General features: G+C 38.0%; 1 protein-coding gene across 1 annotated transcript; it reads right to left on the bottom strand.

The window, feature by feature from the left end:
• Positions 1 to 1,710: 1,710 nt before the first annotated feature.
• LOC128998881 (uncharacterized) lies at positions 1,711 to 5,298 on the bottom strand. Its single transcript, XM_054425236.1, has one exon. It carries the CDS (start codon positions 5,296 to 5,298, stop codon positions 1,711 to 1,713), a length of 3,588 nt encoding a protein of 1,195 aa, XP_054281211.1.
• Positions 5,299 to 24,792: the final 19,494 nt, after the last annotated feature.

The following is a 24,792-nucleotide window of genomic DNA, read 5'->3' as shown; positions in this document are numbered from 1 at the left end:
GGCTACTTAATCGGAAAATAACTCAAAAACCTCTGGGTTAAGATAAAACACTAGAATGACTGAAAATGTGTAGTTTTAAAATTTATGTTGTTATCTTTCTTTGTCTAAATTCAGTCGTAAGTCACACATTCTATAGTAGTCTATTGCATAACATCAAAATAAGTTTAGGTGACCCAGTTTCCACACCACGGTAAGCTGTTAGGCTAGGCCGTAGGGTCCCAGCGCGTTCTTTTTGTTAACCCAGAGCTTCACCAAGAGTCCTAACCTCTGGGGGTAGGCTGCTTCAACCATTGTAGTCTATGATAAAAATTATTACAGATTTGGCACATCCCAAATTTTTTTGTCCTTTGACAAATGTAAAGGGTTATTTACTCAGTGAAGCCTTTCAATTAACCCTTTTTGCCTCTGACAAAGGATATTTTACTTTTATATGTTGTCTCTGTCAACCCGTTCATTTTAAAATTCATCAGGCCATTTACTAGGCGAACCGTTCATTTTAGCCTACGACATTTCATTTACTAAGAATGACAGAGAATTTAATTTTTTTTTGTTAGATTATAGTCCGAGGTGAGAGGGAAATTAGGTGACATGGAGGATAATGCAATGTTTTACGATTTGTAGGTCAACCTCTAGCCCCTGGACTTATGGGTTTTAAGCCTGCCTGTTGGGCCTCACACACACACACGTATGGGGAGGATAACACAATGTTTTATGATTTTTAGGCTAACCTCCTGCCCTTGGACTTATGGATTTTAAGCCTGCCTGTTAAGCGAGTACACATACACACACGAGGAAACACCTCGAACCATAATCCGTTTTTTAATAAAGAACATCTCTAGTACATCAAATGATCATTTACAAAATTACTACTTCATCACGATATGAAATGACATTGTCCTATTTTACTTATAAAGCTGTGGATTCCAAGAACTTTTAATATTTAAATGCTTCAGCATCCGTCAGAGTTGACCGCCAATTACAGAAGAAAGTATTAGAACAGTTTTTGTCTGTATAACCTATGATAAAAAAATCATAAAAGCTTCATATTGGATAGGGTTTGAGACTATCCTTTCACTGTGTGAAACCAGGTTAAGCATTATACAGCCGGTCCAGATTACCTGGTTGATGCCGTATAATGCCCTCTCCCTTATTTATGAAGCTTATTTACAAATTTACATCTTGAACTTGCTTTAGTCTTGGACATTTGAGAACTAGTTACTGAGGGTTTCTAAATGACGCTTACCCCTCCACACATGGTTTACGGGCCTTTCGGCCGCGCCAGTGACCTTCACACATGGTTTACGGGCCTTTTAGTCAGCCGCGCCAGTGACCTTCACACATGGTTTACGGGCCTTTTAGTCAGCCGCGCCAGTGACCATCATTCACACATGCACAAGGAGTAGTTCAGGTCCTTTGAGATCTGAACGCCTCAATGTACACTCCCACATACACACCATGGAGTAGCGCCAGATCAGAACGCCTCAATACTGCTTTCTGTCCTTACATTAGCCATCAAGGGAGAGAATAGACTCAATTACATATTTACTCTTTAGGACATGTCATTTTATACCATTAACTGAATGATTATTTTTAAGGATGCTTTACTGGCACTGTTTTTTTTATTAAAGGATATAGAATTTTAAGTACCAAGAAATCTGTTAGTCTCTAGGAGCTTTGCATAGTGACAAGATTTTGCACCCAGTTCCCAGTTTACTGTACTCTAGGAGCCTTACTATAACCAAATGGTAACGTTCCATACTCTCCTTCAAACTTTCTTTTAGGACCTGTGATTTTAAATACTTTGCATTCTGTTATGGAAATAATATCTCTTTCTTTGGTTCTTCTTATTCTGTTTTCTTCGATATCAATGGACTGCTTTACTTCACTCAATACCATTTCTTTTAATTTGTCAAAGTTAACTGTTTTTGAGGTTTTCATATTGAGAGTGAGACCTTTAATTTTACAAACGGGAATCAATGTTTGTTTATTGGTTGACCAGACAAGGTATGCATAGGTCTTTGGACCTCCGGATACAAATTCTGTAATGTATGACCCGGGTCCATACTCGGTCAACTCATCGGTCATTTCACCGAGATAATCTCCTGTGGGAACTCTATACAAACTACCCTTATATACATATAGTACAGAATCAGTATCGTAATACAATACTTGACCACCCAGGGAATCTAGATGCTCATAGAGCTTCAATCTCGCTTGGGCAGTAGTGTAAGCTGCCACCACAACATTAACATTTTGCAATGGCTCACCAACCTCATCAATGTACTCCCAGCTGACAACAACAACCTCGTCATTGACAATCTGCACTCTATTTACATCTATTTCAGGACTTGAAAACATCTTAAAAAGTGTTTTTGAATCCCTGACGATTGTAGCTTTGGTCTGATTTTCTCGTTGGCCAAACTTGCCCCAAAACGAGTTCAACATAAGTTTAGCCAACGACCTCAATCCACCATTTTTAATAATTTTGTCTTTTTCCAGTTGGACACCCTCTTTTTTAAAATAGTCATCAATGTACTTGTTTTTGTCCTCATCAGTCTTACACCAGCCTGGGAACCCTGACGCTTCCTGTTTCATTTTTAGAAATTTATTTATAAAATCTGTAAACAACCCCCCATTCTCATATGTGGCTACCTTATACTCCCAAAGTTCAAACATTTCTAAGATAATGTAGCCTTTTCCTACAGCTTTACGAATTTCATCCATTGTCCAGGTTCCTGTTAAAACTCTCTCCTCAGTTTTACATACACAATTCTTCTGATTTTGAGTTTCTCCACATGTCGCACACAAAACAAACATTAACTTGTCATTTATTTTGGCTGGGAGAACGGGGTGATAGAGCTCACGAGGTGGGAGTACTTTACACTTTAATAGGCCTTCGACATTAAGACCTCTCTGCCTACACTCTTTGTCTCCTACATAGATTGTCGGATGGCCTACAGGGTATTTGCCGTATTTACACACCCAAGGATAGAGAGAGCACACATCAACGTATTCAATGGTTTCCCCTTCGGCGCATTTGTGGTAGGTTTTGGCATTCCCGGTTCGGCCCCCAAAAAATGCTCGCCTCGGATTCAGGGGTAAATTGTTGAGTATCGGCAACTTGTCTAGATGTTTTAGGTTTTCTGTCTTTTTTAACTTTCTAAACTCACATTCCCACATTTGTACGACGTTATCACCCAACTTTGCTATTTTCGATTTGGTCCGTTCATATCGCAAATGGAGTGAGTCAGAGGGATCTTCTTTCAAAGCAAGTTCACGGTCATAGGGAAAGCATTTAGGACAGCCATGAAAGTAGCAGCCTTGAAATTCATAAATATTTTGACCATCATACCCATCAACCTTCATTCCATTGATCTTAACTTCTTTTCCACGACCAGCATGTTCAATTCTTATTCCACGTTTCTCCTCTTCCCACGATAGCCACTGTAACGCAATGGCTGATTGGGCGTCTGTAAGCCTATACCCGTTCTTTGGGATCAAACCAACTGTTTTAGGTTTCAAAAAATTCCGACGGAAGGCCAAGTTACAAGCACTGGCGATGGTTACAGCTTCAAGAAACGGATCCACATTACACTCTTGGAGGAAAATTGAGCGGAACTTTAAACAAGCTTGGGCCAAGATATCAACGTCTGATACACAGTACTCGAGGATTTCTTTTTTAAAGTCAAATGTAACGTGGTTTGCTACCTGATCATTATACCAGTTTTCAAAATCTTTGTGTGATTTTTGAAACATTGATTCTGGGCAGTAAAACTTTTTTTCCGGTATAGGGCCCACATAATTTTGATTCTCAAGGGTGTTGAAGAGGTGGGGAAAATAGCCTTTCTTCTTTTCTGGAGGCAGGTCAAAGGCCTTGGGCAGGGCAGCAAGAGGCATGGGGAAGTAACTTAGTGAATCAATAAACCTCACATTGTCAATCTCCATCAAAATGACCTTAGTTCCCCGCATTACAAGTTTTGGAGTGAACTTTGTATCTTCTAGCACATACTTGAGCAAAAATTGGAAGTCAAAACCCTGCCCATTGTGTGCAATGACACAGACGTCTTTGAATGTTTTACGGACTTGCATCACATAGTTCATGAACTGATCAACAGGGTTTGATTTAAAGATTCTTGTACGGTTTTCACATGTTGTGCAACACTTTCCGTCAACACACTCATGGCAAAACTGTTGTGACACACACAAATTTACTTTATGAACCTTAGCGTCTGAATCTGAGGAAAGGGACTCATCTTGACGTGTTTCCAAGTCAAAGAAAATGAACAAAAAGTCTTTGGATTTAGGCTTTCTTTTGTCAGGTTTCATATAGCATTTGTGGTTAGCGTCTTCAAATGAACCACAAGGCTTACAAAATACTTCACCACATTTATGAGGCTTAGACCGTTCTTTAATTCGAATAAGCTTTCCACAGTCTAGACACTTTTTTACCAATTTGCATTTATCAATTTCATGTGCAATAAAACATTCCTGGTTTCGATAGGTCATGTTACATTTAGGGCACAGAATACCACCATGCTCCTCTACACAAGGGGGTGAAATAGTCTGACACTGTGGGCAGATGTTTGAGCATCGGTGCTTACCTTTGTGATCATACGGGATATGACAGGCTTCACAGAAGTAGACACATGCAAATGCTGCAGTCAAACTATTAATCACATTGTAGTGCCCATTGTGAAACAGTAAATTAATTTTGATTTTTGGATTTTCTACATTTCCCTCAAAGTATACATCACGTCCTTTCCTGTCATAGTTGTACACAACAATTTTGTAGTCCTTTAAGAAACTTTGGAATTTTTCAAGTTCTGGGATTCCTGCACCATTCTTGGGCATTTCTACTCTAGCATGACGTACAAGCTCTTGAGCTCTATCAGTTTGTCTCTGTCTACGATCTTTACAAATCAGATTATAGTCGGGATCATTTGTTATTTTAGCTATAGCCACTACCAAAGCTCTAGGAAGACACAGATTGTCCTTATTATTAATGACAACAATTCCTTTCCTTGCTTTACACTCCTCGTCAAAAGTATTGTACAAGCCTGGTCTTACTCTTCCAGATCCCACAGGGAGGTTAATTCGAGTGCACTCTACTTTAAACGTGTCCGTAGATTTGATTGTTTCAGAGTTTGACTGTACAATACCCCCGAAAATTTGCCACAATACGTCCTCATTAATTTCACTAGCAGGACGAAAATTTACATAGCCAGGTTCCTTAGATTTCAAGTTAAGACTTTGTAGAGTAAACCCCAGTTGATCATTTTCAAATGCTTGCTCTTTCATTTCTCTAACGATTTGACCAAAACCTTGTCTTAGCCAATCAAATTCACTTGTATTAGGGGGAGGATTTGAAAATTTAAATACTGTTTTACTTCCATACAATCTAAATTTATTTACATAGGTCTCATCTTTATGTAAGAATGTCACAGGTTTTACTACATTATCCAAAGTAGCTGTTTTTCCCAACATGTTGCAAGTATTTAAAAAGTAGGTCTAAGAAATAAAGAGTCAACTTACGTATGGTACAAGTAAGCTTCTGACACAACACAAAAGGAACAAGAGCAAAAACACGTCCGTCACGATCAAGCTCCTCAATGAGAATGAGGAAAAACACGGTAAACTCTGAATATACACGCCAGGGGTGGCACAGGATGTGTGGCATCTATTCTTAGTGTGGGGTCCCCCTAGGCAGCAGATGGGTTCCCTTTGGTAGGGGACGCATAGGTATGCGCGCGCATCACTTGTGAAAGCTACAAATAGTATAATGGAAACAGTAATCTATATTTGCTACTTACAACATGATTTTACAGAATATACGCAATAATTATTTACACGTAACACTAAACATTGGTTACGTTTATTGAATATTAGCGATTTTAATTACAAACTGTTTTTTTTATAGACGTTGATAGGAGAAAAACGCAAAATTTCAATATGTTCATCAACTTAAGCGTTTGATAAAAATTAACAAGTGTTAAATATTTAAAAAAAATCATACAATGGTATATAACTATGATGTTGTGGAAGACAGGCATTATTCGGGAACATGCCGATATTAATTGTAAAAATATATCCTAATAATAGCTTCTATAAACATGGTTTGGTGCTTTTTATCTCGATGTATTGAGAAAAATCTATTTTCATGTGCAATACAAGACACTATAAGGCCATCAATCATGTTAAACCAACATTAGATGAATATTTACGTAAAGAGTAAATGTCAATGTAAATGTCACAATGTCAATCATTAGATTTATTTGTAGTGCTGGTATGCAATGATGAAATTTAATCATAAGGTTCATATTACAGTATTATGCTCAAGATAAACTCAAGCTTACAGTGAAAATATACGAAATACTGAGTCACATATTAGGCTAAAACATAAAAGTTTGAGCTTTATAAGAAGGGAGACAATGGTTGATATGAGGTAAGTTTTGTTTAAACTGGTGTAACGGTGAAGCAAAACGTCGGTAATGGGTAGTTGGTCAGTGATAACATAAGAATGTAGTGTGTGTTAGAATCATAAAAGGGAAAATTTGCATAGCTGTTACCAAATTAATGATATTCCAAAAGGAATGTTAAAAACACCTATAAATCACTTTTCATCACTCTGTATTCGAAAATAGCCCATTTCAGCTGAATTCTTCAAAAATCTTCAATTTCCATACACCAAAAATAAATAGTGATCAGCTGACTTTTCCTGACATAAACATTACTTATAAATAAATATAAACGTCTTTATTAGGCGGCATTTCTCTGATACATATAAACTTTTCAGAACAACTTTTCTCATTACAAAACCGTACTTACAACTAAACATTTATATCTTTTAAACACTTTTTAAACTTAATCTTAAAGGTATTGTTGAATGCAACGGTTTTTGGGCTCTTGGGTAGTCTGTTGTACAATGTGGGTCCGAAATATGAGAAACTTTTCTTTCCCAATTCCAAGGTGACCCTTGGAAAATGAAGCCTCCCAATATACTATTTTATTCTTTTGCTACATAAACATTACTTTCACTACACAAACAATACTCTGCCTGACAAAGTTACAATCAGCTGAACTTTATACTAAAATTATTTGTACAGCCGTATTATGTTTAGATAAGTAAAATTAATAAATTACGAAATATTAGATAGAGTAGTTTTGATGAAGTAGTTTTTTCATCGTTTAATACTCGTCACGAAAGTCCCATTTCGAGGCGAGATAGTGTTGTACATGCATGTTAGTAGTGAAATATACTATAGTTTAAACTCATTGTATTTATGTTATTACTGGCTATTGCCCGTCGGATTTGCCCGACATATTTTTAAGTTTTTATTATGAACCGGCTGAAGTTGTGACTTGACCTATTACATTATTTTTCTGTATAGTAACTGTTATTAGGGATTGAATCCATTTTTAGGCAGCCTAATCACCTAAGCATGGAACTACTGAAGTCAAACTAAGGGAGATTTTTTTTTGTAAATTAACTGTCTTTCTACCAAAACCTTTGAACTACTCTCTCAGAAACAAAATCGGAGTCATCTCATTGCAGCTATTAAGGATAGCTACATGTTACAAATATAAATAGATAGACAAGTTTGTTTTGACCAAACGATTAAACATGACATCTGTCGTGATTTTATCTCTTTTTTTCAATCTGTTGGGAATTGGGTGAGTACGCATGTTTGCTTTAATTTTATCCTGTATTCATTTTTGACAAAACTATCACTATTTTTACTTTAGATTGGCTAGTGGTAACAGCAAGAGATAAAAAAAAGGTTTAGAATAGGACATTTGCAACGTTTTTATGAATAACTGGTTTTATTCGGTCCAGCTGCTGTACTCATGCTTTGCAACCAGAGCAAACAATAATAGTGTTGCAATCTGTTGATAAGCCTTCTTTAATGCTAATAAGCATCATAAAAGCCATTTTGTTTATTTGAACAACCGTCAATAATATTCTTTGATTAATTTTCAATATTCTTTCAAAATCCATATGTACCTTTAAGACGGTTCCAGGGCTAAGCCTTGAAGGTCATCACGGAACTGATGGACTCCATGAAATTCTACTTGGCCATTGGTCCAGCAATGTCTGAGTTTATCACTGCCAAATAAATAAACCAACATCCTCTTTTATTACCCCTTTACTATAGTTTATGGACAGTTTATTCTTTGCTTGCACCATACAAGGTTAATCCAACGAGGTTTTTAATAGGTTCAAATTACTAAAATACAATTGATATTTGACCTAAATACAACAAATAGTTTTGAAGAAAAGTCAATTTTTTATGTATGTAACCTATTTGTGATACAATTTATGTGAAATTAGCTCATGTAACAATTTATATCTAATTTACCATAAAACACCATAAAAACTTATTGGTACTATTTTTTTTGCCATGGTAATTGTAAAACTTACATTTTCATAGCATTAATTTATACAGCTCAAGGTCAACCATACAACGTAGCTTTAGATTCAACTTTTGTGATTTCCTAACATCTATACATCTCTACATTTTACATTCTTCCAGCGTATTTAGGTTGTAATTGGCATTAATTGTATGATCTAGCAGATGAGGACACGATACCTTAGCTTTTACCCATACCTTAGCATCCACAAGTTAAGTACTCAACTACTAAATATTGGATATCTATGACAAGACCTACGGTGATTTAGTATAATCCTGAGTAAAAAATCTGTAGAACGTAACACATTACACAAAACCCCAATAGTTACATATGACATATTTGATAACGGTAACTACACTTACCAACCTGTTACTACACTGTTTATCATGTGAGTTTCGCCATTTACACATTTGTTTTCCAAATTATAGTTTTTCAGTGTATTAACAGTCACTTTCTTAAGCTTTTCTGCTCGGATTTTGGAAATTTTGCCTTATAACACCATTAACCAAATATAGTAGGACTAGCAGAGTACCCGTCCTTCGTATGGGGTTGGAATAATAAGTATAAAGTGCTTATTGCAGTTATACTCAAGCTTTGCGTTTGCAATCGGGAAAAACACAGTTTGATACAATTTTCTTCTTTAAATTTACAGTATACTATAATACTACACATCTACCATAGCCATATTGTTCTGCAATTCACCCAAACAATAGAGAAAAATAAATGATCAAAAGTTCGCAAATTATCACTAATTTTATGGAAATTAAAAACATAAACATAACTGTAAACAATCCTACTTTGATAGTTCTCATTGCGTATCACAGTTTTCTGGTTTTCATAAATGCAAAAAAATGCTGCACCCTGTTAGTAAATCTTATAACTTTTTAAAGCTTTTCATATCATAGAACCAACTTTTTAGTTGAAACAGCTGACTAAATTCTTTAATTCCCTTCAAATATGAATACTCATAAGGTCAACATAGGGAACTACAGAGCCACTGGGGCGGAGCCCGAAAGGACTTTTGAAATAAGAATATGCCTATATGTTAATCGGGAATATGAGCTATCATCATGCCAAATTTCAGCCCAATCCGTCCAGTAGTTAATGCGTGATTGGACTTCAAACTAACAAACACACAAACTTTCAAATTTATAATATTAGTAAGATTTCTAAACGAACTCAAATGATAACCTAATTATAGTAACATTAACTACACGTGAGCAGCTATCAAGAATATCCTTAATATATCCTTAATAATGCTAGATGTATCAGAATATAGTAAAACATACTATTCAGGTATTATCAAACAATGTACTGTGATTAATTTAGGGTGATTAAATAATTGTTTCAGAGCTAGAGTCAAGAGTGAAGAGTATTCCATTGATCTATAACAATACAGAAATAGGAACAGTCAAATATTCTTACTAAATGCTAATAAATTAAGCTAAGGTAGCGTCTTAATAGCAAGTAGGTACCTAATTTTCCTAAAACCATACACAAGCATTTAGAATTTTTTTTCATAATCTAAGCAAGAAGTAACCAAATAACATTAGGGAAATGTACTTTAAAATGTTATTGCAAACATTTATTCATTAGCCAAATATCAACTGATCCCAACGCTACTCCTTGTGTCATCATACAACCCACGGGATCCAAAAATAGCACCGAGAAGGGTTACGACTTCCTTAGTTGAGGGGGGTATGCAATTATAAACGAGCCGCCAATCCTCGCACGTGTCTCAAAACTCTGATTTCTACCATTCGTCTCCCCTTCTGTTTTTGTTTTTCTGTGGAGGACAAATGATGCAATACAGACACACATGATGTTACATGTTGTAAAGTCAACGTGATTAGTTGAGTGAACACATAAAATTATAGTTTTGGGACATTTTCTTATTAAAAACACTGCACACTCTATGATAGCATGATTGAAATTTGAGGTAATTTTGTGAAATCAATATTATCCGAAACGTTTAACAATTGTATTGCTAGGACCCTTTTACTTTACTTTTACTTTTTTTTACTTTTACTTTTGGTTTATGTGGTTTTCTGGTGCATTTTTAATTATCCTGGAATCTTGTAATCACTATCAAATCTTGCCAATTTATTGAGAGATTACCTATTCAGAACAGCTTACTATTACCATAATCATATTTTATATCATAAAAACCCATAATATACCAAGATATTCAACATGACTTTAGATGCTACCAAATTTCTGTAGGTACTTATCCATCCAAAAATATAAAGCTCTGGTTCACAGGAAGCTCTCATCTATGCAAATTTAGCTTTTAGAGTTACTCAGATCTCTTAAATGGTTTGGGCTAATTTTGTACCATAAATGATTTTCATTTAGATTGCATTAAATGACACTCCATGACACAGTTTATTAGTTACTTTTCACACTACTTTGCAACTCGTCATACAACCCTTATCTCATCGTAGATGAATCCGACACAGAAGTGAATGAGAGGCGAGTGTCCTTTGTCGGTGTGCAGAAAATACATAGAAGACAACTTTTTTTTCCAAAATTTAATACGCTGTAAACAAGTAGCTTTAGAGACAACATGATTGAATAAAAAGTTGGTAAAATGTTAATTTACATTCCTAAATCAATCATTATCGTAATACAAGATGAGCTGTAAGACATTTTAAACCTAGTCACCATATTGAAAAACGGTGGCCTTAGAAAAAGTGGATTGCACATTTTTTAATGTCATGGGAAAATAGTTCAAATTTAACATTATTGCTTTCTCTAGGACTAATAGTTTCCGAGGACAATAAGAGTAAATTGGTCAACCTGTATTAAAGATTTTGGCATCAGCAGAAAATATAATGTTATAGCTAAAAAAAATCAACGAAAATACAGATTTCAAAATCATTATCGTTTTAACATATCACATTTTATGAGTAACATTTGTGCTTGTTGCAATGTTTAATCTATACCCGTCTTCTAGTTATACGCGTTTTTGTAACGTGTCATAACACTTCGGCCCAGTAGCCAGCTTGTATCAACCTAGAGATTGTTGAATAATACAAAGACAATGATAATAAATTTTTGTCAGCTCTCAAAGCCCTCTTAAAACAACTTCAACGAGCTATCCCCTTCAACAAACTCTCAGTTTGGTAAGTATATGTAGTAATGACTGTACAGTTGGCTAAAAACAGCACTAGTCCACAGGCCTGTGGGAAAGCAGCCACCAATCACCCATCAAATGGACCATGAAGCAACATTTTTGCATTGGTACACCCTAGATCAATCATTTGGCAGAACTAGTTCATGTAAAACAGACAGATGAAGTAGGTATTGCTATCGAAAATCTCTTTACACTCTAGGAATCACCCATCAAAACCAGAAACTAGTTCATTAGACTGCAAAGCACAATGTTATAGACTGCAAGAGACTTTGTGTGAAGACCAAGCAATGAATCAGATGCTACAAAATCTCCTAGATATGTACGGGTTGTCCCATTGGTAACATGTGAGGTCCGCTATGCCATGCCTAGAGCATAAATTTGCCCTACCCCATCAATCTAAAAACTTGGAAAAACCTGTACAAATACCGACATTCGTGTGAGTTTAAGGTTTTTGTTTGAAAAATAATAAGTAATTAAATTTAGGTATAATTCATCATTGATATTACCGTACTCATATTTATGCCTAAGCTAAAGCTATGGTACCAAATCTTTTCAAAGTGGATTCTACTCTAGTAATCTATTCTATTACTAAAGTTAAGGAGAAATGATTACATAGTACTGAATAAAGTTACAGAATCCATGTATATTTTAATTGTTTAAACATTGTCAAGTACCCTGCATTAATTACATAAGAAGAAATTTGAGGTTAACTTTAGAGACCTAAATGAATGGTGATTGTAAATTGGCGTATTACAGTAAATATGAGTTATACATGAGAGTTATATGAGAGTCAATGAGTACATGAGTTATACATCACTCAAGTGTAACACGAGAATATGTCTCAAGAATTAATAATTGAGAGATATCCACCTTAGGGTTTTAGCGAATTTCCTATACAATTAGCTATTACCGTAGGTCTCATGGTAAGACCTGGACCCGGGACCGATTTATTTGTTCATTTTGATGTCCTTAGAGGCCAAAACGATAACTCGAGAGAAAAATAATCCGATTTCGATGAAATTTGGTACGAATGTGAAAACCTACGTTTATTCAAACGAGTTCGCAAACCAGCATGATCTGACCACAGAAACAGGGTTTTACGGGGAAATTTATGGGATAAAGTTGGGTTTTCTCGTTTTTGACCCTCAAAAACCTACAATTTCCCAATTTCTCTCTTGACCATTTTTGTAGAGCTAAAAATGTATTTAGTACCAACGTTGAAGTATTTTTGTATGGTTATTGGTAACAGAGCAAATTGAAAATTAAAAATTTCCATGTTATTCTTATAGAGAACTAGCTGGCCCGACAGACGTTGTCCTGTCCTGATGTGGTTTTATGTCAAATGCTCGTTCATTTTTAAAATGAGCTCGGTCACATAGCTTTATCACATCATGGTTGAAGTTCATACGCTACGCTCACTCACCTTTAGGTTGGGGCTCGTTCGCTGCGCTCACTTGCCTGCAGGTTAGCTCGTTCGCTATGCTAAATCGCCTCCATGTTGAAGTTCGTTCGCTACGCTCACTCACCTTTTGGTTGCAATTTAGCAGTTTTCATAAATTTAAAAAATAATACAGTAGTGCTGCACCCTGTTGGTAAATCTATTAACTTTTTATGCTATTGAACATCACAGAATCAAACATTTTAGATGAACCAGCTGTTAAGATTCTTTAATTCCATTTAAATATGAGTACTCATAAGGTTAACATAGGAAACTCCAGAGCCACTGGGGTGGAGCCCTTTTGACAGATCTACACCAAACTTCACACAAACCATACTTGAATAATACTTAATAATGCCTAAAAGATTCATTACAATCTGTCGAGCGGTTTCGGAGTCCATTAAGGACAAAACAAACAAACAAACATTCATAAATATAAACAAACATACATTGGATTGTATATATATATAGATAAGTAAACTGTTGTAGTTTACTTGTTAATGGATATATTTTGATCAAACTTGGCAAATTTATTTATTTTATACTAAGCTATTGATATTTTACTGTAGCAGCAATCCTGGGTACTCGTTAAATCTAATGTCATTTAAAAGATTAAATTGAAAATCATTCAGAGAAATGGGAACTCGCTTAGTCGGCAGGTTTGCTGAGGCAGGGGTATTTAATTTGTAAATCTAATTTTAATACTTTTATGTCAATAAAATATACTTAAGATACATTTATCAATACAAGTCCAGGTTATTGCACTTTTTCATTGCTTGATTCAAGAACTATTTGGTACAGATCACAAAAGTTACATCAATGCTCATAGTTTTTTCTACAGTAACGGTCATATTTTGCTAAATGTTAATAAACGATATTGAGTTAGGAAAAAATACATTATGATACATAGTGCTATAACTGTAATACATAGGCTAAGTGTTCAATTTTACCTAATAATCCCAATGATATTCCAATAGCATTAGGTTAGGTATGTAAACACCAGTTATATATTATACATCAGTACAATTTATATGAGGTTCAGATGATTCATGAAGCAAAATAATTAGCTTTACCATAATCATTACTATAATTTGTCCTAGATGTGCCCAGACTTTACACACCTCATTGTTATTATTTGCCTTTGGTATTAATTATTAATAGTGACATTTCCAAAGACATAGGTAGAGTAGGTAGCAGATGATAGACAACAATCAATAACAATAAAGCACGGAGATCCACTACCTCAGGTGAATATTTTTGTAGAAATCTATCATAATTATAATCTAAACATAAGGGAAATGTACAGTCATAGCAGCTTCAATGTATTTTCAGTCTACAAATAGTATTTTATCCAAACAAAAATGCCCATGCATTGGTAATGTCTTCTGATTACACTTTGCAAGTACTGCAATTACTAGTCTGTTAACTTTGAGGTAAAATAACTTATATACAAAGTATAAAAACCTATATACACATAGATGCAGTAAAATACTTTAACAAGTTTAATAATATAAGCTAGACCTCCCAGTCTAATTGTTATTCCGGAATTTAACACATAGTTAACTTTTAAAGTTTCTTGGTCGCCGCCGGCCCCACCAAATGCGTGCACGTACCGCGACGGTTGATCAAAAAATAAATAATGTTACATCTTTTTACGTGTGATCTGTGTTTTCTATTTTAAATTTATGATGAACCTGAGAAGAGGATAACCTGATGATGTGGCAGTTGCCACGAAACATGTAGTTTGTTTACCAACATCAAACAAGGATATTGTAAGGTAACAAAATAATTTTATTTCTTGGTAATTTGAGTAAAAAATAAATGTTCAAAACACTTTATTTAACAATGTGGATTTTTTACAGCTACACCCAATAACTAAGGAACACAAATTTGACAAAGATATTGAATAGCTTTATTAGATTTGTAGCCATCAACACAAAGACACAAAACGTGCAAAACACACTCCTCAACCCTACGGAAGTGACGTAGGCCTATAACCCCCAGTGGGGCTCTGAGCTATAAATATCATCTTGTCACTGTCTGTTTATAACCCGACTAATTGTTGGCGATTGCACCACAGTTGACACCTCGTTAGACTCTCATTCAACTCTTGTGGATATGGAGTTCTGTACGAACATATTACAAGCCACCCTCATTATCAAAATATATGTTTTTAGTCATAAACATAGCAAAATTGCCAACCATGTAAGATAGGTTAGACGCTTCTAAAATATAAATTACCTCTTGAGTTAATTAATAATTATTTCATAAAAAGATGTAGAGAGTTGGTTTGTCCTATCAAACCCAAAGAAACTCCATAAACTCTGCATTTTGACATTCCCAAAGAGTCAAGATAATATGTTTTTCTTATCATCCCTATTATAGGACTATGGCCCCACATGTAAATGTTTTTGGCTCTGGCTTACTCTTTATAAAGTCCCAGAATGTGACACACATGTAACAGTTCCATACCATACATATAACAGTTCCAGATCACAGTATGATTTTAACAGTTTAAGACAGTTGCAGACAACGGGATGGATAAAATAATTGAAGACAATGGAATTACACTAAACTAACATATAAAATACCATTAGTTTGTTAAATGTAGTTATGATAATTTGTTAAAATTACAGTTTTCATACAAATTTCAAGTTGTTTAGACATTATATTGCTAACTTCAAATCATCAGAATGAACTTTTGCCTAAAAAGACAGCTAAAGTCCTTACGTGTTTAACAAACATTTACAATATTGATATCACCAGAATTTATCATAAAATCTACAAATAAGGGTAAAATCACACTAACAAAACAGATGTTAAATCTGCTGTAGCTGAATGCATGAAACATTTCCAGATGCAACTTATTTACAGATAAGTCCAATAACACTGTAGATACCCAAAATAACTTTCCATATCATTATAAAGTTATGCAGGCCATAGTGGTTTTCCTAATTGATAAGTATAGTAAGGTAGTCATACTAGGATGGTCTCGCTTTGACAGCAGTAGTCGTAAATCACAACCGGAAATCGCAGGCTAAAATAAGTAAACGGAGACAGTAGTAGGTAAACATAGGTCATAATCAGTAATTCCAAGACATTCAGGTATTCAAGGGTCACAATACGTAATCTAAGACTGTAATTGGTAATCACATATCATTATTACAAGTCGCACAGGCCCGTAGTTAGCGCTATCCGTAGAAATAAATCGATGGTTATAATCAAGGTCTACAGGCCGTAATCGATAATCACAAACCGTAAACAGCAATCACAGGCCGTAATCGATATTAAAATATCATTAGAAGTAATAACAGACCACAGTGCTTGCAAAACCACAGGCCGTAATCGGTGGTCGCATGCCATAATCGATGATCGCAGGCCATGATCGATGATCGCAGACCGTAATCAATGATCACAGGTCGTAATTGATGATCGCAGGCCATGATCGATGATCGCAGGCCGTAATCAATGATCACAGGCCATAATGGATGATCGCAGGCCATAATGGAGCATTGATCGATGATCATAGATCAAAACCACAGGCCGTAATCGATGATCGCAGGCCGTAATCGATGATCGCAGGCCGTAATCAATGATCACAGGCCGTAATCGATTATCGCAGGCCGCAATCGGCAATCGCAGGCCATAATGGAGCATTGATCGATGATCATAGATCAAAACCACAGGCCGTAATCTTAGGCCATCTTTAGGGTGGCTTCTTGGTAATTGCTGGCTCTTACGGAGCAGTAATCAGTGTTCGCAGACCAAAACCATAGGCCTTAATCGATTATCGCTGACCATAATTGGTAATCGCAGGCCATAATTGGTATTTGTGAAACATAATCGGTGGTCGCAGACAGTAATTACTGGCCGTAACCACCAATCCAGTTGTTGTAATAGGTACAAAAGCCGTAATCGGTCATCACAGACCAACTGATCACACACCATAATCGGTAATTAAAGACCATGATCAGAAATCACAATAGTTAAATAGGTAACAAGACAAAGAGGACATACATTACGCAGAAATTACAGACAAAAGATACAATAACCCCTAGGGACTGAAATTCATACAACACAAAAGGAAAGAGGTCAACACAAGACAAAGCATGATCCACCTCATATGACTTCTTACCAACACACATCAAATTCGCCAAAATATAACAATAGCATAGTTTCATGAGCAATAGCACGACCATGTGGACAAAAAGTGAGGTTAGATCACGTGGGTACACCTAAAGTGAGGTTATACAACATGGGTGTTAGGATACCTAAGGTTAGATGCCGCCATCTTGGATTTGTCTTAAACGACCGCCTATCCTACTGACGTGACGTGACCTCCAGTCTGCTACCAGCCCCGCGCCGCGCCGGACCAAATCAGTATTATGATAGCGCTATCTAAATGTCAATTGTGTATTCGTACCGTATTAATGTCTTCTGTGTTCGTGTTCGTGTTTTAAATGTGTTTTTGACGAGTTGCAAGCTTTGATATTGTTGTCTTCGCAACGAAACATCTAAGCTGTTGAGCAATACCATTTTTGGACTATTTGACTGAGGTATGTAAAAAACCTATTATTGAAATTATCAAGGCGATGCCGGAGCTGCTAACAGGGCCTGCACTACTGTGGTACCGGAACATGAAAGCTTCCTGGAGGTCCTTCAAGGAATTCCGAGACTCCTTCGTGGTGTACTACCTCCCCGGAGGCTACCAGAGAAACCTAGAGGACGAAATCCGACGACGGACTCAAGGAGAGAACGAGCTATTTCGGGAATACGTGACGGCAATCTCTACCCTCATTCGACGCAGCGGCAACTACTCTGAGTTCACCAAAATCGAGCCGCCTCCGGGGAGCAGCCGACCCCACGGGAGTCACAGCCACCACACCCTGTGGAAGAACGAGGTCCACAGGCAACTCCTGGGAGGACTGGAGCAGGGAACGTCCCAAACTGCTGGAGACCAATAAACCCCCATACAGAGTGATAGACAGGTAGCTCCATTAGTTAATGTCGTATGTTGTGTTAACCAACTAACTACTGGTGAAGGTTGGGATCCTCGTGGGTTAACTTCTGATTCGTGTGGGTGACGGCAGTGTGGTTACAAGTGGCCTTGTTTTAACACTCTTCTCTGCCCTAGGTAACTTCGAGATGCACTTTTGAGACCCCTGGTAGCACTGTCCTCCGCCGACCTGGACACGCTCGCCCCTGGCCGTGTGATAAACCGGCAGGTGGTATCTGCCTACCTAAGGATAGTGGAGCGCCGGGGACTGTACTACCCGACCCTACCAACCATCTGGGCCGCCGACGGTAACTTCTTGGCGAACTACAAGACCGGAGGGCACAGTGGTACGAAGAGGAAGAACCCTGCGGCCAACATCCTGACATGGGACCTTCTACTCTTCCCTCTGCTGCTGCCTCCATCTTACCCACAAAGATGGTCGCTGGTGGTGGCAAGACCTGCGAAGAAGGAGTTGGTGGCGTACGACCCGGCAGGCTGTGAGAGGGCAGTGGAAATGGACTCGGTACTGCAGTACCTCAGCGACGTCGCCAAAATCCAGGGTGTGTCATTGAACCCCTGCGAGTGGATGAAGAGGGAGACCCCCGAGGGAACACAAAGGATTGCAGCCAACGAAGCGGCTGGCATCTACGTGCTCGCCTTCGCCGAGTTGCTGGCAAGGGAGGCCGGCCTAAAGGGGCAGCCCATCAGCGCACTGCGAGGAAGAGTGAAGATCGCCTTTGTCCTACGGCGCCAAAGATTCGACCAGGAGGACATGGGAAGCCTGAAGGTACAGGGCAGGGATCGGTTTCGTCCCCCAGCAGAGTCCCGGCCCGTAAACCCCGTCTCATTCATGGTGAAGGAGCCAGCAAGATGATCCCACATTCGCAGAGTTGGAACAATCCCTTCGCTGCAAAGGATATCTCAGTACCCTCTTCCCCGCCACACGCCAGAAGCCGTGCGAAGCCCAGGAAAAGAGGTAGGGGAGCGAAGAGCCCCCTAAGCCCCAGGAGGAGACGGACGACGGGACAGGGCCAGGGTCACCGACCCTATCGTTGGATCACTCCGACCTCGAGGAGGAAGAAGAGTACGAATTACCTTCACAAGTGCCGTCAGCATCACCAGCCAAACCCTCCATTCTGATTAAGTCACCGATACGAATTCCCAGAAAATCCCCGGCGAAGAGGGTTACGTGGGACGTCCGGCGAACCGTCCATGCTTCACCTCTGAGAAGATCCCGGGATGGGCAGACTACCGAAGCTCGCCGGCAGTCAACGCCAACGTTGCCCAGAGGCCAACGAAACCCCAGGCGGTCGACTCATCAACGTCGTCGAGACACTCCAGGTCGTTGGATCAGGACGGTTCGTCTTTTGGCGCACCTAAGGTTGGGACCGGAGCGTTCAGCCCGGCCTCAAAACTCCTACCGGCATCGTCGGCAGCGTCACTCGGTGGGTGCGGTGAGCCCCACCAACCGACAATCTTCGAGACCCCGACGGCCCCCAAAGGTTTGTCGGAAATGGAGACCTGGTGACCACGTCGTGGTGACAGACGACCTTCTGCGGATCCTAACGAGGGCTGAACAAACCAGCGGTCAGCCGACAAGCAGAAGAGACCGGAGGTGGAGAGTAGAGCTGGAGGATGGGAGCCACGTGCGTCTGAGGCCGCACCAGCTACGCAGCATCATTGACGCCCAGTGTGTGTGAAACCCCTGAGCGCGGGCACGAACGAGTTGAAGAAGTGGAGTTAACTCTTCAGTTTTGTTTTTTTCGTTTAGGCAGGAGCCTTTATTTTTCTTTTGTTTATTTTCGCCAGGAGGCATTTTTGTTTTGTTTTCCACGTTCGTTTATTTTAGGCTGGTCAGGAGGACTGACAGCCCGCTGGGCAGCAAGTAGCTGCCAGTGACGATTACGGGGGCGGCAACTAACGGATGGAAGGCCGCCACGAGATCACTGCGGTGGAAGGGGCAGTGACACCGGGCAGGGACTGTGCGATAAGCCAACCTGACCCGAGGGTATGATGAGCGATAAGCCATCTAGTCCCAAAAGAATACGTATCAACGAACGAGAGGAGGAGAGGATTCCTCCAAAAGAACTGTCGTTGAAGTGACGAGTATTCTAAACCATAAAATGGACGTAAGAACGAACAAGACGGCAGGGTGTGTGATACACCATCCTTGGCCCAGAGTACGAGAAGACCGTAAGGGGTAACGGGCAGGATGTGCGATGAGCCAACCTGGCCCTGGAGTAACAGGCGTTTTTTTTTTTTTTTTGCTGTTTTTATTTGCAAGCGAAGTTTGTAGGAAGTGTAACGTGCCTATTTTGAGGGGGGGTCAAACTAGCCTACTCCTATGTCTAGCCTATCCCTAGGCATAGCATACCAGTCCTAACTAAGGTTATAGGTTAGAAGGCTAACCTTAGTTATAACATCATCAGTAAAGTATAGGCATGATACACTGTTGTGTTTGGTATTAAATAAGTGTAGAACGAGAGTTATTAATACTGTATGAGCGTGATATAAACCGTATACAGTGTTTTATAGCTTATTGACTCACCAGTGATGTGTTTCGCAAGCTAGGGCTCAACCCGGCTTGGTACTTCGAAGAAACTTTCTACACTTAGTAAACCCGCAGATCATGGCCTAAGCCAATAATCCGTTTCAAAGACGTGAGGAAATGCGGAGTGAGTAATATAAACCGACAACTTGAAGTTAAAACTCATTGTCGCGTGAAACAAACACAACATAACCTACAGTCAACCACAACAACAAGCTCGATCGACTGACTATTTAGCGGCTGCAGAGGACGGCGGCCGGCTAGCTTTTTTCGGGTTAAGAAACAGCAGACGTCTAGAATCAGCTGAGCCCCCTACTTTGCTAGAGAGGGGAGCGGGAGGGATGAACCGAGGAACCCTCAGACGGCAAGTAGAAAACTTAGTTCCTCACCAGCCACGAGATAGGAGGGTTCCTCACCAGCAACTACCACGACAAGTTCGAGTTATTCCCGACATCGTTATTGGTGAAGTAATAGTTAGCTCGTGTGGCACTTCAATACACATTTGTGGAAAAGTACGTCACAAATTTGTTTGTATTTTATTGCTTCTTTGATATAAATTGCAACTCCACCCCATTTATGGATATGTCTTAAGAAATTAAAAGTTAGGATGAAATTGGGCATATTTACTGCTTTTAATTATTCATTAGTAAGGCCATGTTCTGACATTATTAGTAAATCTGGATTTATTTCACAGATTTCAAATAGTAATTTTTAAATTTTTTTTGGAGTCCTCTTTACATATTTAAGTGATAAACTATAAGACTGGGTTTTTATTTTCATGATTTTTGTGGGCTTGTTGTTGTCAGAGTATGGAAGATGGGGCTTAACACTCTTCTGGCAACTAGGCTTGGGGTTTATTAAATTCTATTTATTTATTTCATTCAAACGGAAAATATACCAATACGTAATAGGAAGCATGCATACATGGCAAGTACAAAGAATATACAGAAATACGAATAGTGTATAATTGCAATATGTTATGCGATTGCAAAAGATTAAGAATGATTACACAAGAAATGCAAAAACAAAATACAAGCGCAAAGAGAACACGTAAAAATGCTTAAACTAGTACAGGAAGTCGTCAAAATACCGAATCAATCAGCGATATGCCGGTGAGCGGTGAGCATCCGTCTTCTAATAGTAACTGAACTGTCGTTGAATATTTCGACCGTGTCTCAGTGACCATTTCTGGAATATTGTTTAGAATTTTGGTTGTGTTGCAGGTTATATCTGTTTCAGATTCTTCATTTGTTGTGTTTAGGTTCTGTTTGTAGGTTCTATTTTTAATGTTTTCGTTTTCACTAAAACTGGTCTCAATCATTGTTTGATCCGTACTTGTTTCCTAGTCTACAGTTGTCAATTTATCTTCAGTCGCTGTCAGGTTCAGAGTCACAAGAAGCTCCTCAGTCGCTATGCATGGTAGGTCCTGAATCGATAGTTGGTCGCTAGTTAGCAGACCCGTCCAATTTAAACAACCGTCATTAAAGATCAGTTACTAAATTATTTTATTTTGAATCAAGTAATCTGTTCTCAAACCTACAGCACGGGTTCAGAAAGAACCATTCAACAACCAATGCCGTTTCAGAATTGGTCAACAGAGTGCAAACTGCCTTTGAGGCATCCGACTCGCTTGCCTCAACACTTTGTGACTTAAGCAAAGCGTTTGATTGTATATCTTATAGCATACTTACAGACAAACTTGAACGCTATGGGGTTGGGGGCGTGGCTATCATGTATATTAAGTCCTATCTGGAAAATAGGCAGCAGGTAATATCACAAGACCTTTGACCTTTATTACCCAACATGGCATTCCTCAGGGATCGGTTTGGGGACCAGTACTATTTCTGGTATCAATCAACGACCTTGAGCTAAATGGTTCTTCGCTTGGATTCGCAGATGATACCACCATCTTTGCAATAGGCTCTACCCCTGCGCGTGAACTTTTCACATGGTTTAAACACTTTTCGAGGAAGCCAGTAATCGCAATAATTCAAGTAATCTGTATGGTTTTTGGCCAACACATTTAAGCTGAACGAGTAGAAGACTCAAGAGATCGTATGCACCTTAACTTAATATCCCCAAATTGAATCCAAAGTCCATCTGCTTGGTTTCACCATCGTCCCAAAACTGTCGTGGGCAGAACATATCGAAGTTGTTTGTAGAAGGCTGTCAAGAGTCGTGTGTCTGCTACGCAACCTTTCTAAGTTAGTAACCCTACAATATTTAAAGGTGGTCTACCACGCTCTCTTTCACATCGTGCTGAGCTACGGCCTACTGCTCTGGGGGCATGCGTCTAATTGTAATGAAGTTATTTTGCAACAAAAGAAGGGGGTCAGGATTATAACTTATAGTAAAAGATTTGACCACTGCCAACCTCTTTCTATTGAAACAAATATCTTAACTGTCTATAGCCACTTCATTCTGTTATGCGCAACACATGTTAAAAGTAACTAAGTTTCCGACTAGAAATACCGTCCAAATACACCAGAAAAGACAAAATCATGAAATAGACATTCCCTTCTGTAGACTCTCTAAGATGCAGAATGCTTTCCCGACCATAGCAGTTAGGATATATATAACAGCTTGTCCCAAGATATAAAAAAACCTTGAGATAAGGAAATTTAGCACTGCCCTTAGGTCCTGGCTAGTAGCCAAACCTTTTTATAGCTTTGACGAATACTTTGAAACAGCGAATAAATTAGGGTTGATCCACCGCCAAAAGTGAATGAATGTAGATATTGTAAATAATAAGATACAAAAGTATCAATGAGTATTTTATTATGACAGAACCTAGCCGGCATAGCTGTCCTTCGTGAAGAGGAAGGTAATCAGGTAAAATCAGGTAAAGTAAGCCTATGTTAAAAATTCGATGTGAGGTCAATATGGCTACTTTGTTGCTTGCAGGTCGACTAGAGTTTTAAGTTGAGTCTATAGATCATTTAAAATTGAAATCGATTAAATTTATGTATGAACTTATAGAAGTACTATTAATGTTAACTTTAATCATAGACACCACTTATAAAAAGTTGTTTAAGTAATACAAATTCTATTTAAAACTGAGCTACGTAGAAGGAGAAGTCACTTTAATTTCACTCCACTCAACTTCACTCCTCGAATAAAAACTAAAAAGAGCCATTTGGCTATAACTTTACCTTATATTCAGATTGTTTATCAGTCTTTATTATTAGTGAAACTAGCTATATAAGAACCTTGGACAAGAATAATATCATGTTTCTAAAAAAGTATAGTCGAAGCAGAAGAAGAACCAAACTGTTTCGTTCCTTATTTTGACGTAATACCAGATATGCTACATTTAGGTTACACGTGACCCTGACACAAAGTATCGCTAAACAATTCAAGAAATATGGAGTATCAATAGCTTTCAGGACTCAGAACACCTTGAGTAAAGTATTGCATCCGCAAATAGAAGAATATAACAAATTTGACGCTTCGGGGATCTACAAAAAAACTGTAACGACTGTGATAGCTTTTACATAAGACAGACTATAAACTATGTTAAACGTTTCAAAAACCGTTGTAAGTCGATGCATGTCTTGGAAATTCAAGTAACATACCTGTACCAGTGTTAGGGTACAACACCCGGAATTGTTACACTTAAGATGGATGAGGAGTTGAACATTTTAAAAGATTCTTTAAGCTATGGTCAGGGTTCCATCAATTAACAAAACGTGCAACCAGCCAACAAAGTTTATTAAAATCTTACTGTTAATAATTCTTGATCGAAAATTGATTTATTAAATGGTTATTTTCACCGTTTTAATGAGACTTCATTGAATTCTATTCCATGCGTTAACTTTTACTTTATAATAATTTATACATTTATACCGTCTTGTGATAATTCCAGTATAAGTGTAGTTATATCAAGTAGTGCTGAAAGACGAATTTTATTATAATGTCAACAACGCATTCAATTGCAAATTCAAAAGATATTTAACAATATGAAGCAATATACCTTACAATATAAAAGTAAGTAGGTAATTGTTTATATTTATAATAACAATTGATTTCTTTTATGGGAAATATAAATGGATGCACAAACCGATATAGTATTAATTTATATCGTCCACTATTACAAAAACATACACAACATACAAAAACATAAAAACATTACAATCATAGGAATGTATTTATTTCATTGCTATTAGTCGCTGAAAGTAAAACAGATTTCTTGAACACACGAAGTTAAAAAATAATTGTATAAAGAGGCTAGCGTTTCTAAGAAAACATAATACCTCTCAAGGAGC

Source organism: Macrosteles quadrilineatus, unplaced genomic scaffold (genome assembly GCF_028750875.1).
Source record: "Macrosteles quadrilineatus isolate MER2022 unplaced genomic scaffold, UCM_ALF_1.0 Scaffold_7__1_contigs__length_78375512, whole genome shotgun sequence".
Lineage (NCBI taxonomy): Eukaryota > Metazoa > Arthropoda > Insecta > Hemiptera > Cicadellidae > Macrosteles > Macrosteles quadrilineatus.
This window is presented reverse-complemented; position numbering and strand designations above follow the sequence as displayed.

Excerpts from the sequence above, each read along its gene's own strand:
- LOC128998881 (XM_054425236.1), bottom strand. The coding sequence starts at position 5,298 with ATGAAAGAGCAAGCATTTGAAAATGATCAACTGGGGTTTACTCTACAA.